Source organism: Schistocerca serialis, chromosome 1, assembly GCF_023864345.2.
Source record: "Schistocerca serialis cubense isolate TAMUIC-IGC-003099 chromosome 1, iqSchSeri2.2, whole genome shotgun sequence".
In the NCBI taxonomy this organism is placed as follows: Eukaryota; Metazoa; Arthropoda; class Insecta; order Orthoptera; family Acrididae; genus Schistocerca; species Schistocerca serialis.
In genome coordinates, this window is record NC_064638.1 from 491,060,289 (window position 1) to 491,080,759 (window position 20,471).

General features: G+C 42.6%; 1 protein-coding gene across 4 annotated transcripts in view; it reads right to left on the bottom strand.

The window, feature by feature from the left end:
* Positions 1-210: 210 nt before the first annotated feature.
* LOC126473904 (zinc finger protein 493-like) overlaps positions 211-20,471 on the bottom strand; it is a 53,275-nt gene continuing 33,014 nt past the window's right edge. For all 4 annotated transcript variants that reach the window (XM_050101269.1, XM_050101260.1, XM_050101252.1 and 1 more), the window contains one exon: positions 211-3,273. In XM_050101269.1, coding sequence (XP_049957226.1) covers positions 346-3,273 — 2,928 coding nt within the window. In that variant the 3' untranslated portion in view covers positions 211-345. The remainder of the gene's footprint in view (positions 3,274-20,471) is intronic.

Sequence of the window (20,471 nt, forward strand, 5' to 3'; positions counted from 1 at the left end):
GTTCACATAGCCAGTCAAATTTTTGAGTTCATCATGTTAATTGCTAGAGGTGTATCACATTGGTGAGCTCTCTACATTTAGTTAACATAAATGACTCACTTCAGTGTTCAAAGAAAAGCTATTATGATACAACAAATACTGCAGAAATAAAGAACCGCTTAGCTCAGGAACAATGGAATCATATGATATCTTTAAAAAAATATACATCAGTTCACATGTTATAGTGTTCTTTTAACATAAATAGCAGGTACCTTACTTTGATTTATACACAGCATCTTACAAAAATAAATATACAAAATATTTTCTTGCAGCTGTTTCTCTCCGCTGATTATGCTGCTAATTTTGTTACTGATACCACAGATCAGGAAGATTATTTGCTTCAGGATCTGCAACAGTCACTGCAGCAACAGCTTGAGAAGTGTCATCACGAACTATCTCAACGACTCTGGTTGCAAAAGCATTTCCAACTAAAAGTTCATCTGGAACCAAGGAGCATGACATTGCCCCCTCCAAGTGGTCAAAATTATCCACACCGCCTGCTGAACTTCCTAATCTAAAGTTCATATCAACTTGCTCAGAATCGTCAGGGTTCTGCCATTCAGCTGATGGCTCCACATTATCTTGCTTCTTCACTGTTTCATTATCTCTAATGACCATTTTAAACTCATTTGGTCGTGATTTTTCATTTAGCATTTTACTGTCACCATGAATTTTAGAAAGATGAATAGCACATTTGTGACGAGTTGTAAAACCACGCTTACAGATTTCACAATTATATGGGTAAACTCTTGTGTGCAGAATGATATGGCGTTTCAATGTGCCTCCAACAGGAAAAGTAAGAGGACAGTGAGGGCATTTGTAGGGTCGCTCTCCAGTATGTTTACGTTTGTGCACTGCTAACAATGAAGAGTGTCGAAATTTACGACCACAAAAATTACATTTGTATGGGAATGGGTTGTCATGCCATTTTCGATGAATCCAATATGTACTCTGGAAACAAAACTTACGACCACAGACATCACATATGTAACGTTCCTCCTTTGTATGCTTACTTCTGTGTTCTTCCATCATCATTCTTGACATGAAACCTCTGCCACAATAATCACAGCAAAATTTGTATTGGCCAGTATGTAGCGCAAAATGATTTCGCAGGCCAGTTTTTGTTTTAAATACTTTTTCACATTCACTGCATTCAAACTTTTCTGTAGTATCTTTCATATGCCTCAATTCATGAAATCGTAATGTTTTTAATTTAAGTATTTCCTTACCGCAATAGCGACAGTGAGGATCTCTATGAGTTGTATCCTTGTGAGACCGCAGCTGATCAACTTCAGAAAATTTTTCTCCACATTCATCACAATAGGGCACAAATACACAATTTTCTTCATGTGTCAGACAATGTTCCTTTGTCAAAAATGATGCTGAACAGTGCATACAATTATGATGCATTTTATGTGTTTGATGTTTTTCACTATTATGTTTATGTAGATCATTCATATTTAGAAAATGCTTATTGCATAACTTACAGCTTAAATTCTTTGAACATATATCTCTATGGTACAACATTTTACTGTTGCTAGAAAAGAATTTGCCACAAATTTCACACTGTGCAGTTCCTGGTTTTGTTATATGAAAAAGAAAAGGTGTCCTCATTTCCTTCATTGTTTGTGGTGGATAACTTATTGATCCACAGCTATCTGACAGAGATGTTTCATTATCAACTTTTGCCTTCATCTCACAATCTTTCTGCTTTGTACTTTCAGTTCCATTTTTTGACACAAGTTCACTTTTCTGAATATCTCTGTATGGTGCACCTAATAAATATTCATGGCTTGAATTAGAACTAACATTTTTCTCAGAATTTCCCTTTTGTTTTACAGCTGAGTCAGTCCTAGCATTTTCGATAAATTTATTAATCGGAAAATTACGTGGAATACTGTTATTTACTTGGGTTGCTTCAGATGAATGTGACCTATGTGTTGTTACTAAGGATTCACTAGAGTTTTCAAAAGTTGAGTTCTGAGTTGTTGCAGACTGCTGTTCATTTTTACCAGAAACTGTATAATCTATTTCACCATCAGCGTGCTGGCTAGAATTACAGTCATTTTTTGTACATGTAGTGGAATTGGAAGTCGCTCTTCCTGATACATTTTCAATGGCTAACTCTGTGCCATTTAAGTTATTGTTATTTCTATTAGGAACTTGCATAAATTGAGTGCTTACTTTTTTAAACAAGTTCATAAAATTTTCATTGTTCATATACTGGTTGGAAGACTTATTACTGTCCAAGCAACCTTTCTGCTTTAAATCACAAAAATTATGACTGGTTATTTCTGTAGTAAGTAATGTGTCTTTCTTTAATGATGGTAGCGTATGATGTACATTTTTATGGTGCTGTAGTAACCTATCTGAGGGAAACACTAAAGAGCAAGAACTGCAGAAGTAATGTTCTGTGTTGGGAATTCTGTCCTCAGTAGCTAACTTCTTATTTTCAGTCATTTTATAATTAGTGTCAACAGTCACCTTGTCTTCTGCCTTCAGAATATTAAAGCCATCTTTTGTGATACCATTTTGTAAATTACAGGTGAGCTCTTCCTGGATTACTCTCTGATCACTTCCTTTCTCTGTACTGCCCACAAAATGATCGTCTGTTTTGTATGAATTCGATTTTTGGCCATGTGCTCTCTTTAGAAAGCTTTTACATGATGACTCGTATTCTGAGCGATTTTGAAAATGAAACTGCTGATGGTCTCTGTAAGTCACTATGCTTCCTGTTTTGAAGTTGCAAATGCTGCAGGTGTATTCTCCAGAAATAAAAATACTTGTTTTCTTGTTACCAGGCTGTCCACTCTGCAGCTTATGGTGTACCATATCATTATGAGAGCTAGTTTGTATATGCGATGCAAGCATGTTTTCTTCTTCAAAAATCATGTCACAGATATGGCACAGCCACTCTGCTGAATGAATATTTTTTATTTGTTTCTGGGTTCCTTGAGAACTCTTAAAATCATTTTCACATTTGATGCCGTCATACTTATTGCAAGAATGGGCTTTATACACAGAGATATCAGGAGTTTTCAGTTCACATAAACTGCATTTGTATTCCTTATTTGTGGAGGATGACTGTCCATTTAAAACACCCAATGCATCTGTAGTTCTCCTTTTCTTCTTCCTCCTCTTACCAAGTCTTTCATCCAGTATTATTTCAGCATTTATATTTTTGGGACTCTTTGTTGCGCTGCTTAAAATTCCTGGAATATTCTCACATCCATCCTGCAAGATAAAATTATTGTAATTAAAACAAAATTCTTTAAAATAACAATTATCATAATCAACAATCATAATATTGTTACAGTCTGTCCTGGACTTTCCATTGATTAATTATCATAATCAAGTTGACCCCACAGCATCGTTATTACAAAAAATCAAAAAGTTTATAGAAGTTTTACAATCTAATTTAGTTAACATTTTCTTCTCATATGCTGGAAAAATTTCTGCACATTGAATTTTGCTGTTATTATTTGCTATAAGGGCACCATAATGTTGATAGCTGAAAAGAAGTTGTTGGGTTTGCAGCCAAGTTATCATTTATCTTCACATGATATTTTGGCAACTTCCTTAGGTGTCTCCATTAGATGTGAAGTACAGAATTTGTTTCTCACTGTTTGGACTCCAACCTTAAAATTTTAATCTTGGCTGTCACTGATACCATGGAATCTTTAGTTTATTTATTTATTCATTCATCCAGGAACATCTCACAATGATACACGATTAGTCATTATAATACAACTCAACTAAATATGTTAAAATATACATAGACGCAGAATATAAAAGTATGCTGTTATGAGACTAGCACAGATTGTCAGTAGTGGCACTGATGAAGGAAACATCCTGCCATCTCTCTGAGATGGTTTAGGCAAACCTAAATCAGGATGGCTGAACAGAGCAGACTCCATCCACCTGAATATATGGCTAATATCTTAACTACTGCCCTGCCTCATTTGGCTAATCCTTTAAATATGTCCTTCATATGTTGAATGACATGGACTTTGCTCAAATATGTCCTTCACAAGTTGAATAACATGGGCTTTGCTCAAATCACTATCTGTGAACTAAGCAACACCCATGATTGTATACATCATATACCAGCTCTAAACTAAATACTTGACTTTTATGGTATTGGAGACAACAGCCTCATGCATTTTAAAATCTTGTTTTACTTAATGAAAGCAAGTTGTCTGTGTTGAGATTAAAAATCCCGCAGGATCCAGTACAGAGCAAATTCAGGCTGATGATCCACGGATATCTGTTTTGGGGCCTTTGTAATGCAGTAAACATCTGGTTAGTTGTTGGCCCATTCTAAGACTTGTACTTCCTTCACTGTAAAATAATGTCGATATCTAACCTACTGTAGTTTTGGATATGCTGTTGTTGCTATCTCTTCAAACCCTAGTGTGATGTTATTATTGTATATTGTGCTTGCCACTGTTAACTGCTGTAATGACCAGATGACAACACAATTATTACTATTAATGACAACAAAATTATTATTATTATTATTATTGTTGTTGTTGTTCTTGTTATCATTCTCAAATTGTTGCTCTGCCCTTGTCAATCCTTAACTTATTTTGAGCACACTGAAAACATCAGCTGCACACATACCTAGAACTTTGCACATGTTTGTTGAAAGCACCAATTTCAGAATGCAAATACAGCAACATAATTAAAGGGTCATACTTATATGTGATATCTGCACACATTTTGTCAACCTGTATTTATAGCTTGGGTGCGAGAGACAGGAAATAGAGGGAAATAAGGTAAGATCAGACTCATTACCTGTTACAAAAGGCGTGACACAGGACTCGTGCTGGGTCCATTCCTGTTCATTGTACAGGGTAGGGCAAATAAAAGTGGCCTGGAGAACAGAGATCCAGGGTACAAAACAACACAGTAGAGGAAAGGAAATACTATACTAACCTGACTATACGAGATGTTAAAAGTAACCACCATTCATGTCTTGGGTCTTTGGGCACTGGCCAGCAAGTTGCTGAAAGTGATCAAAGCTGGCCAGCTGGAATTTCTGCAGTCTCATCCAAAATGTTCTGCTGCTGTTCTTGAAGACTATGAGAGTTGTTGCAATACACCTTAGACTTGTGGGCTCCGCACACAACATAACTGCGCATTGACAGATCAGGTGACCCGGATGGTCAGCTATGACTGCTACCAGACTGTCCTCTGCTAACAACTCTGTCAAGTGTGAAGATTGTGTAAATGTGCTCCAAGGAAGTGGTGCAGATCACATGGTACGTGTACAAGTGGTTTGCATGTCACAGGGTGTGGTTATGCGTGTACATTCACATCCAATTGCATCCACTCATCTGGGGCATCTTTATTTATTTTATATAAATTACTTTCTCTCATTCTTGCTGTGTGAGGCAGTATTGTAAATACCGTATTTACTCGAATCTAAGTCGCCGGAAAAATGGGACTCGAAATCAAGGAAAAAAAAATTTTCCCGAATCTAAGCCGCACCTAAAATTTGACACTCGAAATTCAAGGGGAGAGAAAAGTTTTAGGCCGCATCTCCAAATCGAAACAAAGTTGGTCCATTGTAATATGAGACACAATTTAGGTCGAATGAATGACGATACAGCTACATTAGTTTGGTTGGAGTCGTAAGCTTAGCAGTTAAGCTTTACCAGGTGGTCATTGCTTTGCGTCAGGCGCTCCGTCCATATTTATACGGTTACCCTTCCTATTTCACGTGCTTCCTTTTTCACGTGCTTCGTCTGGTTTGAACTGATTGCTTATTTTTCTTTGCTCTGATAGGCACCGTTTTCTTTGTTATAGGTGTTTACATCATTCTAAGCTGAAAATGCATTACTGTACTGTGTCATGCATTGTTTGTCGCATTCTGATAGTGCATGTTTACGGCCTGTCACCGCTCACTTGCGCATGGCTTGCTTTTGTGCGCGCTACCGCCGCTTACAGTTAAAAAATAAAAATGAGAGGAGTCGTCTCATTAGCGAAACAATGACAAGAGACTGCTATTTGTTTTTACTTACACTGCTGTTTTCTTTGATAATAATCAACAAGAACCAAATAATAGACTGCGTATGATAGAAAATGTTCTGAACGAGAGTTTAGCGAAAATTTTTCTCCGTTTGAAAATCTTTGCAGGCGCCTCTTTAGTACATTACATTCTGCACAGAAATTAGAGTCATCTTAGATTTAAAAATCTAGTCAATTTCCGTGCTTCATTTCTGACTGTATCACTATTTGGCGTAAGAATAATACGAATATAAACATGACATGATATGTATATTCTTCCGCATTTGCTGTTGTCTCACTAGTTTCGTAGTTTATTAAGCAGACATGATTTAAATGAGATAGCAGCAAACACGAAACAATACATGTCAAAATGTTTATATTCGTATTATCCTTATGGTGAAGAGAATACTGCATGTGATTCACAATAATAAAATTTCCTATTAGCAACCATCTCTTCTCAAAGGTAAGAAAAAATTCAGAACGTAGAGTTGGCCATATTGACAAACATCCCAAACAGTCTTGCCAGTCGGATTTTTGTAGTACATTGAAATACTGCTACATTCGAAGATGAACAATATGGAATTTGTATTTACTTCGTTGGATAATATATGAAAATACAGTGGTCGAAACTCGGGGCGGAAGAAAAAAAGCTCGTCTTCCACTTTTTTTAAAATTTATTTACTGACGCAGAGGTCTAGGCGCCAGTATTTATCTTTGTGCCTACAAACCATGCCTGTGTAGCGCTACATATATTCGACGGCAGAAGTTAGTTGTGGCGGCACCCACCAACATTTTTCAGAACTTCCTCTTGCTTTGCACTCGATTCTAAGCCGCAGGCGGTTTTTTGGATTACAAAAACTGGAAAAAAAGTGCGGCTTAGATTCGAGTAAATACGGTATATGACAGAAATATAATCACACAAGTTGGTGATCTAGTGAAGCTGCCACATAATTTAAATACAGCAAGGGTCCAATGCACTAACTGGTTCCAGGCAAATTATTCAGAAATTAATAAGAAGAGGGGGCGAACAATAAGCACTGCACCACATTTTTTTCTGAAATTAGGTTGGTTTTATTCAGGATACCAATACACCACACTATTCCACACTCTTTTGGCTACAAAACCATATTTTTCAACATAATGTCCATTCAATGCAACAGCCTTACACAAAGTTACTGGGACGGCCTGTATGCCCACATGGTACCACTCTACTGGTTGACATCAATAACCTCCCCATCATCCACATATTGCTTCCCATGGAGTGCATCTTTCATGGAGCCAAACAAATAGAAGTTGGAAGGTGTGAGATCCGGACTGTAGGGTGGATGAGGAAGAACAATCCCATGAAATGGGTGAGACCTTGTATCATTATGGACAAGCAGAAGTTCACTTGCATTTTTGTGATGATAAACATGCTGAAGTCGTTTCTTCAATTTCCTGAGGGTAGCTTGATGCACTTAAAGAGTTGATCACTGCATCATGAGGGAGGACATCAAACAGAATAACCCCTTCAGTGTCCCAGAAGACCATCTCCACGACATTACCGACTGAGGGTGCAGATTTGAACTTTTTCATCGGAAAAGAGGTGGTGTGGTACCATTCCATGAACTGTTCTTCTGTTTCCATTTTAAAGTGGTGAACCCATGTTCCATTGCCTGTGATGACGTTCTACAAAAAATTGTCATGAATGGCTCTGTAACATGCAAGAAATTCTACACAGATGGTCCTTCGTTGCTCTTTATGATCTTCTGTTAGGGGGAGAGGAAATCAGTGGGTATACATCTTTGAGTATCCCAACTGGTGGACGAGCGTACAGCACTACCAACGGAGACGTACAGCTGTGCAGCAAAGTGTTTGACTGTGATCCGCTGATAACCTTGAATGAGTGTGTCCACATGTTCCAATATTGCAGGAGTCACAGCTGCCTGCAGCCATAAAGCATGCAGGAGATTCCACAGGTTTTCCAACTTTGTTGCGATAATGACAGATGTCTCAGCCAATGACTCACTGTACTTTTATTCACAGCCAGGTCACTGTAGAAATTCCACAAGCACCTATGAACATCAGTGATTGTCTGATTCTCTGCCAAAAGAAACTCAGTAACAGCTCTCTGCTTGGGACACATCTCCATTACAGATGACATTTTGAAGGCTACATACAGTGCCACCACCTATTGGAACTCCATTAAACTATAGCAGCTGAAGTGGGAGTATTCTACAATGTCCCACAACAAATTCCACATTTTTTCGACTTAAAGCAGTTGAGAAATAAAATGTGCTGCATTGCTTATTGAATGCCTGTCATAATAAAACTGATGACATTGTTTTCAATTAAGATCACAAAATAATCGAACTATTAGGTTTCTACATAGCTCAGAAACTCAACTGGGTGAGTTACACAGAAAAGTTGTGCCTCAAACTGTCTACGAGTGATTTATCAGTTGTAGAAACTGTGGAATAATGGAATTAAAACCCTAACAATATATGCATATTTTGCATTTTTCCATTCCTCCCTTACCTATGGAAGTCTTCTACAGAGTAACTGCCCCAGTTCAAAAATTGCATTCAACTGACAAAAAAGTCTATCAGATGTATAATAGCTACAGGTTTTTTCATAAATAGCATTATTAACAGTGGATAGTTGCTGTTTTTACCTTTTTGTATTAAGAAAATATTTTTCTATGTAGATACAGAAAGGACACATCAGACCAACAGATGAGTTGGTCTGGTTACAAACTGCATGGAGTAAATGTCTTGTAATGATCACCATTGTTCTTTTTGTCATCTCCTAGTGTGGTAAACTGGAATAGTTCAAAGCAAACTGTTTCAAGAAATGCATTAAAGACTTTAAATTATATTTGTTGGCTGGTGCCTACAGTAAATTTTTATATCTCCATTATACCACATAAACACTTGACTAAATTGATATTTGATAAATATAGAGGACAGCCTACTGCTTGAAATTCTACAAAATGCTCAGCAAACCACGTCTGGCTCTTCCTCTCATTGTTGATGGGATTTTAGTCCTAATTTTCTTTGTTTCATTATAGACCTCTTCTTTCAGCAAAGCATCTGTAAAGTTCACATAGGTATAGAAATGGTCTCCATGCATCCTGTCATAGTGAGGACCATAAACAGACATGAATAGGAACCATGGTAAACAGAAGTACCCCAACATGAAGGAGATTTGCAGGTATAACCCATTTCTCTCCACAGGTTTTACATGTTACTTGGTAAAGACCTTTCTTTGCAGGTCAGTGCCAGAATAAAAATTGGAAGGTTCAGTTAATGCAACTTTCATGGTTGGCTTGACTTGATGCATGTAAAAAAAATTAATTTACATTAGCAAACAATGGAAACTCCAGACTGGAACATCAACAATATTAGGAAAATGAAATGAGGGACACTGTACCCAACATTCTTCTCTTCAGCTGATGTTCTGTCACCAGTCTCCACAGCAGCCTAGTCTGTTCCTATGCCGCTCACAATCGCAAACCCTTGCCACAGGGATCATATCCTCATGGAAACTCAGATGCAAGACCTGCCCAATCCACCCATCCAGCACTTCCTATTCCAGTCTTATCACAGGCTTATCCCACTCCACAGATGGCACATCACCTGTGAATGCAGTAATGTCATATACCAGCTCTTCTGCAATCACTGCATAGCTCTTTATATTGATTTGATTAACAATCAGTTGTCCACTAGGATGAACGGTCACTGCCAAACTGTGGTAAGAGCATGATATGGACAACACCATGATACACCACCCTGCGGCACAACAAGCAGCTGAACATAATGTGATTGATTTCAATTGGTGCTAAACATCCCAGGCCTCTGGATTCCCCCCCACTCCCCCCTTTCCGCCAGCACTCTTTCTGAACTGTGCAGATGGGCTTAGCCTTACAACACATTCTCTGCTCCCGAAATTATCGTAGGCTCAACCTACAGTAACCTACTGTCCCCACACCCTCCACACAACAGTTTCCACCCCCTCTGACCTATCACCTCCTCCCTGTTCATTTCCACTCACCCCCATTGAGTGTCGCCCTCTGCCAATACACCTGCCTGTCTTCCCCCTCTTCTGCTCCTCTCCTTTTCTGCCTCTCCCCGTCCCCCACAACCACCCTACCCCACAGTCTCCTGACTGTGCCTAGCAGTCTTGTTATGACGCTATCTAGTTCCTGCCGGAGAGCATTTTTCTCTCCCCCTACCATACCCTGCTGTCCCTCCCCCTTTCACCATAACACTCCAGACTGCTGCTTTTGTTCAACGTGATTGATGCATTCTGGTCGAAGCTGCCGGAGATGGTAATCTCTGTGTGAGGTGTGCTTGTGTGTTTTCTTTCCTGACTGAGGCTTTGGCCCAGCTAAATGTGTAACAATCTCTTCACTGTGCCTGTCCACAACTCAACATGTCACGTTTATGGTGAGGAGCAATCTATCCTTCTCCTAATACTGTTAAATTGCATTAAGTCCTGTATTCCATTTAAACTGTGTCTTCTACATCTGGGTAAGTCAGTTCTCGTGTCCCCCCCAGGGGGTCCACAACTCTTTTGTGGACACGTGCGTAGCGAGCACGGGACCCCGAGCTAATGTGGCCCTCCTTCCTTTTCCGGGCTGCATACCTTCCCTTCCCTTTCCGCATCCCTCCCCGTCCCCCATCTTCGCCCCCCCCCCCCTCACCTCTGTCTCTTTCCTTCCTTTCTCCCCCTCTGGGAGTATGGTTTGTGCCTACGTCCGGAGACGGACGCTCGAAACTGTTCCAAATTCCTTGCTCTTACACTTGCCAGTCCTCTGTCCTTCTCTTTTCCTTCCCTCTTCTCCTTGCCCTTTTCTCCGCTACGGCGTTTGAGACCCCCTCTTCTTTCCTTTCCCTTTCTCTTCTTTCCTCCCTGTGCGTGTCTGAAGGCCGACCCACGCACTTCCATGCGTAGCCGGTGACGGGGTAACGCGTAATTCCCCGCCCCGGGTAGACAGGTAGGACACGTACGTACCCCCTGGTAACGGCCAGGCCCAGGGAGGGGTGATTACCCGAGCTGATACCTTCCGAAAGTGCCGATTGGTCCCTCCGTCCGTTTGTCGGGAGGTGTGACCTGAGGTGTGAACAATCACCTAAGGCGGGTGTGCCCTCGGCGAGGGCCCCCACAAGGGAGGAGCGCGCCATCGGAGACGCCGGTAATCATGGGGGATTCTTCCGCAATGGTTTCCTCACCTTCCACTATGTCTGCTCACAAACGTAAGTTCACTGAGTCTCAGCCACAGACTGTTCTTCCATCGTTGCCACAGTTCCTTGTTGTTTCTCGGTCTGACGAAGGTCACGACTTTTCCACGGTCAACCCTTTCATTATACAGAAAGGTGTCGACGCAATTGCGGGTCCTGTAAAGTCTTGTTCCAGATTACGGAACGGCACCCTGTTGTTAGAAACACACAGTGCCCTCCAGGCTCAAAAATTGCTGCGTACTTCTCTGCTCCACACCTTCCCTGTCCGGGTGGAACCGCACCGTACCTTAAATTCCTCGCGTGGAGTCGTTTATACGCGCTCCCTCGATGGATTGTCTGACGAAGAAATTCAGCATTACCTGTCTGACCAGGGCGTCACAGCTGTTCATCGGGTTATGAAAAGGGTTGATTCGAACATCATTCCAACCCGCACTGTCTTCTTGACATTTGACAAAGTTCAACTCCCATCAAAAATCAAAGCAGGCTATGAGATAATTTCCGTTCGCCCTTATGTCCCAAACCCTACGCGTTGCTATCGATGTCAGCGGTTCAATCATACCAGCCAGTCCTGTTCCAATCCGGCCAAATGTGTTACTTGTGGCAAGGATGCCCATGAGGGTGCTTGTCCACCTCCATCCCCTCGCTGCATCAACTGTATGGGTGACCACGCTGCCTCCTCTCGAGATTGCCCCGTTTTTAAGGATGAAAAGCTCATCCAGGAAATAAGAGTGAAGGAAAAGGTGTCGACCTTTGCTGCTCGAAAGTTACTCGCCAGTCGACAGCCCACCGTGCCTCAGAAAGGTAAATACAGCGCTGTCCTTGCTTCTCCTCGACCAACAAAGGAGGCGGCCACGCAGACTTGCGACTTCACCTTTAGTACCACGGTCGTCAGATCGGCCAGCGCAAAGATCGCCCGTTCAACCTCACCCCTTTCGCCTGCCCACTCTATGGCTCACCCTTCATCAGGTTCTGTTAAATCTCGAGCCCAAAAGTCAGCCGCCAAGTCTTCGAAAAAAGAGCATTCTCGTGAAGAGTTTTTACGTACCGCAACTTCACAACCATCGGTTCCTCCTTCATCTAAACATCATACTTCTAAGAAGGCTACGAAGAAACACAGTTCCTCTCCTTCTCCGCCAAGGCGTGTCCCATCTACAGCACCACCTGGCGGAAATCGCCCTCGGCCATCTTCTGTGTCGCCGAGGCGCACTGCTGGTGGCCGGTCAACTGGCCGATCGTTGGTGGCAGGAGCTGCTCCTGACCAACCTATGGATCAGGATCTTCTGCCTTCGACTGAATGCCATTCCATGCTGTCGGTCGCAAGCTCTGAGCAGTCGTTGAGTTGACAGCACCCTTGGTCACGTTCCTCCATTTTCTGTTCACCCTATGTCCATTATCCACTGGAATATCCGCGGCATTCGCGCCAATCGGGAGGAATTGTCGATCCTTTTACGATCCTACTCGCCGGTCATCTTCTGTCTTCAGGAAACAAAGCTGCGTCCCCATGACCGCTTTGTTCTCCCTCATTTTCAGTCCGTCCGATATGACCTCCCCTCTGTTGAAGGCACTCCAGCCCATGGAGGACTCATGATTCTGCTCCATGATACTCTCCATTATCACCCAATCCCCTTAAACACTTCCCTCCAAGCTGTCGCCGTCCGTCTTTCCCTTTCTGGATACACGTTCTCTCTTTGTACGGTATACATTCCATCGTCTACACCAATGGCACGAGCTGATCTCCTTCATCTTCTTGATCAGCTTCCACCCCCCTATTTGCTGGTTGGGGACTTCAATGCCCACCACCCGCTTTGGGGATCTCCACATCCTTGTCCACGTGGCTCACTATTGCTAGACGTCTTCCACCAAGCGGATCTAGTCTGCCTCAACACTGGGGTCCCCACATTTTTGTCTGCCTCCACGGCAAATCTATCTCATTTGGACCTTGCGGTCGGTACTGTTCCGCTAGCTCGGCGCTTCGAATGGTTCGCCCTTGATGATACACACTCGAGTGACCACTTTCCATGTGTTCTTCGACTGCAGCCTCAACTGCCATATATGCGCTCGCGTCACTGGAAGTTTGCCCAAGCCGATTGGACACTTTTTTCGTCTCTAGCGATATTCGATGACCGTCGCTTTCCCAGCGTCGACGATGAGGTCACACATTTTACCGACGTTATTCTCACAGCTGCGGAACGTTCAATACCACGCACCTCCGAATTGCCCCGGCGCCCTCCAGTTCCTTGGTGGAACGAGGCATGCCGTGACGCAATACGTGAGCGGCGACGTGCTCTTCGCATTTTCCGTCACCATCCAACTTTGGCCAACTGTATCCGATATAAGCAGCTCCGTGCGCGATGCCATCGCGTCATCCGCGATAGCAAGAAGGCAAGCTGGAAATACTTTATTAGCTCCTGTAACACCTTCACTCCCTCCTCGGAAGTTTGGAGTCGGCTTCGACGGTTCTCAGGCGCGCCTAGTTTCTCCCCGGTCTCTGGGCTCACTGTCGCGCATGATACCTTAGTGGACCCCGTCGCAATTTCTAACTCATTGGGTCAGCACTTTGCTGAGATTTCGAGCTCTTCAAATTACCCGCCAGCGTTTCTCCCGAAGAAACGTGCAGCGGAAGTGCGACATCTTGCTTTCTCCTCTCACAATCGCGAAAGCTACAATACTGTTTTCTCCATGCGCGAACTCCAACATGCACTCTCTTCTTCTCGCTCCTCCGCCCCAGGACCGGATGGTATCCATGTCCAAATGTTGCTGCATTTATCAACCCATAGCCTGCGTTACCTCCTTCGCCTTTATAATCGAATTTGGACCGACAGTACCTTTCCCAGGCGATGGCGGGAAGCTATTGTCGTTCCCGTTCCGAAACCTGGAAAGGACAAACATCTCCCCTCTAGCTATCGCCCCATTTCTCTCACGAGTAGTGTCTGTAAGGTTTTGGAGCGTATGGTGAATTACCGTTTAGCTTGGTGGCTGGAGTCCCGCAGTCTTTTAACACCAGCCCAATGCGGATTCCGAAAGCATCGTTCTGCCGTTGACCATCTTGTTGCTCTCTCCACTTATATCATGAACAATTTTCTCCGGAAACGCCAAACGGTAGCAATATTTTTTGATCTGGAGAGAGCATACGATACCTGTTGGAGGACAGGCATTCTCCGCACACTGTTCTCTTGGGGCTTTCGAGGCCGGCTGCCCCTTTTTCTTCGCGAATTTATGGCAGAGCGCACATTTAGGGTGCGGGTGAACACTACTCTCTCCCGTACTTTCTCCCAAGAAAACGGGGTACCCCAGGGCTCCGTGCTGAGTGTTGTACTGTTTGCCATCGCCATTAATCCAATTATGGATTGTCTCCTTCCTGATGTCTCGGGCTCCCTTTTTGTGGACGATTTTGCGATCTACTACAGCTCTCAACGGACCAGCCTTCTTGAAAGACGTCTTCAAGGATGTCTCGATCGCCTCCACTCGTGGAGCATCGAAACCGGCTTCCGTTTCTCACCCAGTAAGACCGTTTGTGTAAATTTTTGGCGACGTAAGGAGTTTCTTCCGCCCTCCTTACATCTAGGTCCTGTCAACCTTCCGTTTTCCGACGTCGCTAAATTCTTGGGTCTTATGTTTGACAGAAAACTGTGCTGGTCCTCCCACGTTTCCTATCTTTCGGCTCGCTGTCTGCGTTCGCTTAACGCCCTCCGTGTCCTGAATGGTACCTCTTGGGGAGCGGACCGAGTGGTCCTTCTCCGCCTCTATCGCGCCTTAGTGCGCTCGAAATTGGATTATGGAAGCATAGTCTACTCCTCTGCTCGGCCGTCTATTCTTCGGCGTCTCGACTCTATCCACCACCGTGGATTACGTTTAGTATCTGGAGCTTTTTACACCAGCCCTGTGGAAAGCCTTTATGCTGAGACTGCTGAACCTCCGCTGTCCAATCGGCGGGCAGTCCTTCTGAGTCGTTATGCTAGCCATCTGTCTTCCATGCCTGCTAATCCAGCGCATGACCTTTTTTTCGACGCCTCCTTTGATGTCGGGTATGCAGGCCGCTCCTCCTCCCTACTACCCCCGGGAGTCCGCTTCCGTCAACTGCTCCATTCTCTTTCCTTCCGCTTTCCTAAAACCTTCTTGACAACTTGGGGTACAGCACCGCCTTGGCTCCGTCCCCGGATCAACTTGCTCAGAGACCTATGTCAATTTCCCAAGGATGGTACCCCTACACTTGTTTACCGTCGGGCATTTGCTGCTCTATGTGCACAAATGACGGATGCCACATTTATTTACACCGATGGCTCGAAAACATCGTTAGGTGTAGGGAGTGCCTATATTGTTGGCGACACCCCAAATAACTTTCGGCTTCCCGACCAGTGTTCGGTTTATACTGCGGAGCTTTACGCTGTTCTCCAGGCTGTCCACTACATCCGCCGCCATCAGCGGATACAGTACGTAATCTGCTCAGATTCTCTCAGCTCTCTCCTAAGTCTCCATGCTCTTTACCCTGTCCACCCTCTGGTCCACCGGATTCAGGACTGTCTGCGCTTGCTCCACCTGGGGGGCGTCTCAGTGGCGTTCCTCTGGCTCCCGGGACACGCTGGTATCTGTGGAAATGAGGCGGCCGATATAGCGGCCAAGGCTGCAGTCTCTCTTCCTCGGCCAGCTATTCAGTCTCTTCCGTTTACCGATCTACGGAGCGTTTTATGCCGCCAAGCTGCTCATTTATGGCATGCGCATTGGTCAACACTTCCCCACAATAAATTGCGGGAAGTGAAAGCCCTTCCTTGCGCTTGGACCTCTTCCTCCCGAACGCGTCGTCGGGAGGAGGTAATTTTAGCTCGACTCCGGATAGGGCACTGTCTTTTTAGTCATCGACATCTTTTAAGCGGTGATCCTCCCCCACTCTGTCCCCACTGCTCTCAGCTGTGGACGGTCAGACACCTTTTAATTGAATGCCCCTATTTTAATCCGTTACGCTCCCGTCTACAGCTATCGCCTGATCTATCGTCGATTTTAGCAGATGACACGCGCTCAGCTGACCGCGTTCTACAGTTTATTAGTGACAGTGAAATGACGTCAGTCATTTGAAGCTTTTTTTTGGGGGACAACCGACCCCTTTCTATAGTGGATTTTTAAGCATTCCTTCTGCCTTTAGTTACTCAAATTTTATGATTTTGTTCCCATTGCTGCTGATTTTAAATTTCGTTTTTTTCCTGTTTTCTATGTCACGGGCTGGGCGCTAATGACCATAGAAGTTTTGCGCCCTAAAACCACAAAAAAAAAAAAAAAAAAAAGTTCTCGTGTCAGAAGAAATCAAAAACATACCACACCTAACAAAAATAATAAGTCACACCATGCCTAGTAAAGTGCTGTGGTGTTCAAACCACTTCAGGTTAATGATAGCTTTACATGTGACTCTGGACAATGAGAAATTTGACAACAGGTTTTAATTTGGTGTATGATGACTGATGTATGTTTTTATCATAACGGCATGTTGTGAAGATTTGAGTGATTAAGACATTAATTATGTACCAAAACTTTTGGAGAACTGCCAAATGTCCTTGGTCTGGACTCTTCTGACCACCTTCAGATGTCAACTGTTCAGACTACCAGATGTTCATAATTTGCTACTGCGAGATTTTGGTCCAGACTCTTCTGACAACCTTCAAACTGTTCAGACTACACTGAGATCTTTTGATTCAGTCCTGCCACTGCATGCATTATGTATTCAACTCATGGGATGAAGTGATGTAATAAGTGAAGTGTAACTCTCATTCGCACACAGAGTTTTGTGGCCTTAGTCCATAGCAACTGGGCATGAGACAAAGTAGGTCAATTGATGATACTGCTTACCAAGCAATGTACGTATAGAGTCAGAAACATCTATGATAAATATATAATTACGGAAATGATTAACACTGCAGGTATTTTCATTAATTTTTTGGCAGACTATGATATTTGCGCAAATTCAAGCACTACAGGTATCAGGTGCACTGAACTATTGCTTCTACAGCTTCTGCAGAGGCAGGGTGGCACATGGAAAATCTGAAAGTGATACAGAAAATCACTAAGGGATGCACACACACGTGTCAGTCTATGGAACTACCTTCTAGAACCTAGCCACAGAACCTCTTCTTCACTTCATAGATGCCGATGGGTACATTGATTCAACTGCCACATAAGCAGACAATTGTTGGTCTTCTTTTCCAATACCACGACTGCAGCAGAGCAAAGAGGTCTTAGTGTGTTGGAGAGCATACAACAGCGTTTTGGGAGCAAAAGGCTCACTATTACTGCAATAAAAAGAATTTACCTAATTTTAAAGAAAAACAAGTCTGAAATCTGGAAACAAAAGAAAAAACTACACAAAGCACATGCATATGATAGTACGAAAAGCAACAAAAATAATACAAAAGTTGGTTTGTGCAGACTACAGTGAATTCATGTTGCTGCTTTGCACAATGAGAACATATCACACTTCAGTCTTTGAATCCATAATATTCTTTGCAAACAGCATGAGGGTACAGTACCTCTATAACATACAAAACAAGATAACTGTAAGGTGGGATCAGAGAAGTGAGGACTCCGTTCCATGCTAGTGGAATTACTGTGTCTAATATTTGGAATACGCCAGATAGCACTGACTATCAACTACGGGGTTTCAGTATACCGGTTAAAGATAGGCAAACTGAGCAAAGTTCTGAGCATCACTTATACAACTGGGAGCAGAAAATGGAATGACCTAGCTACTTCCCTAAGTGATTTTTCAACTGTTACAGATTTCGATAAAAGCGCAAAAAGGATCTGCAACAGAATACTAAGGGGATATCAAGAGACTTATTTTTCAAAATACAGCTCTGTAAAAACAAAATATTAAGATGTATACACTGTCTGACAAAGTGAGGCACAAAGAAGTCATGGTTTGAAGTCAATGTAACTTCATTCACATGCACACCACCACCATATATGTAAATGATTTAAGTTGTAATTCACTATGATAAATGGAATGACCACCAGAGTGCATGAGTGTTGTTCATATTTAGCGTTGTCACTAGCATGTTAGGGTTGTGGGGCATTTGGACATGAAAAGCTGATGTTGGACTGCCTGGGGACGTGAGGGAAGGTGTATTTATTGTCAAGGTTTTGGTCAACCATGTTTGACCACCACAAGGGAGGATTCCTGTATTGTGCACCAAGCACATCATCAATCCTTCATATCTGTGCCCACCATTCAAGAACAAATGATGGACTCGCTGCAACATTCTGAGTCATCACACACCATTGGTCAGTGACTATCAGAATTTAAACTTGGAAAGTACCATCCCATGTGTAGCCAAATAGCTGTATTTGGAGTAGTACTGTGACCAGAAGCACAGACTGCTAATGATCAGCATCGGATTGTGTTCAGTGATTAATAGCAGCTCTGCATTACCCCGGGTGACCATCACTGGCTAGTATGGTGGTGACTTGGGGAAGGGTCCTGTTCTTCCATTGTCATAGTGTGGGCAGCCATTAGATATTAGTTCAGGTCACAGTTGCTCGTGACTGAGGGAACTTTGATGGCACAATGGTACATCATGAACATCCTGCATCCTTGTGTGTTACTTCTCATGCGATAGTATCATGGTACCATTTTTCAACAGGATAAAACTTGTCCACACATGGTGCATGTAGAACTATATGTGTCTTGTTGAGGCGCTTCCATGACTTACAAGATCCCTCACCCATGCCTGACAGAACCTGTGTTGGGTCAGCTCAAATGTCATCTAGATCCCAGAGCCACTATATCAAGAACCAGTTACAATAGCTGTGGGCCAGGTCAGCTCACCTCAGGAGAGGGTACAACAGCTTTATGGCACTCTTACCAACAGAATTAGTGATTGCACCCAGGCTAGATGGGGTGCAACATCATACTGACAAGTGGGCTCATAGTGTCAAATACAGTCCTGTATGACCAACTAAATGAGCACAAAATGAAAGAAGAGGGAGAATAGCTTCTACAAGGGGCAGAACAAGGATGCCTTTAGTGATTTTCCAAAGCTTTTATTATATTGGCATCCTGGTCACAGACAAAAACAATATAATGCAGTGAGTCCAACAAAATGTTCCATCGAGATATGCTCTCCTCTGTTTCTGTCATAACATTTGCTCCTATCTTCTTAACATCCGGGAATTTAATTGTAAATAAAACATTATCCACAAGAGACAGAACTGCATTTATGTAATGTGCTATAAGCTGGATAGGCTGTCCACACATTATCCTAGTCAAGTATAGAAGTCATGACCGAATGCTAGGCAATGTTTGACTCTTAATATGCTAAATGTGTCTTTATACATGCACAACTCCATCCAGCATAGGTTCCTAATTTGTGGTATGTGTGTCTGTAATCATTCAGCCTGAGGAAGTCAATGCAGTGAGAAGTAAGATTGAAAATGGAGGGTCTAAAATGTAAACTATGGAATAAAATTTTTGTTGGTTGTAGATGAAAACAGAAAGTCTACTACATACATATTGTGCATAACTACTCCACGTTATTCTGTTTCCAGTTGGGAAAAACTCATTTAAAGAGACACAGATGTAAGAAATCCCGTACAAACACAGCTTCTTCAAGGATACTGGCAATAACAAAAAATAGTATACCAGCAAAGTGTGTTGCACTGATTGCTAAAGATATAAGCTTTTTCTGGTGAAGTTTCAAAGAAATAGGCCCAGAATTAATAGATTTAGGTGCACATTATGGAGAAGTCAGCATTTCAGGAGTCTTGCCTCATCCCTCTATTGTAAGTAAAGAAGTCAGAGAATAGGCTGATGTAATTGGAAATAGCATAATGCCTTCTGTCATTACAGGAGTTATTAATAAAACATGTGCTGTGACAGTTGATATGTGGACTGATTCGTACAATCAGGTGCATTATTTGAAGCTTATAGCACATTACATAAATGCAAGTCTGTCTCTTGTGCATAATGTTTTATTTACAATTAAATTCCCGAATGTTAAGAAAACAGGAGCAAATGTTATGACAGAAACAGAGGAGAGGATATCTCAGTGGAACATTTTGTTGGACATACTGCATTATATTGTTTTTGTCTGTGACCAGGATGCCCGTATAATAAAAGCTTTGGAAAATCACAAAAGGCATCCTTGTTCTGCCCCTTGTAGAAATACAGTACTTAACCACACTTTTGATGAAGAAACCTTCTTGTTAAATCATAAC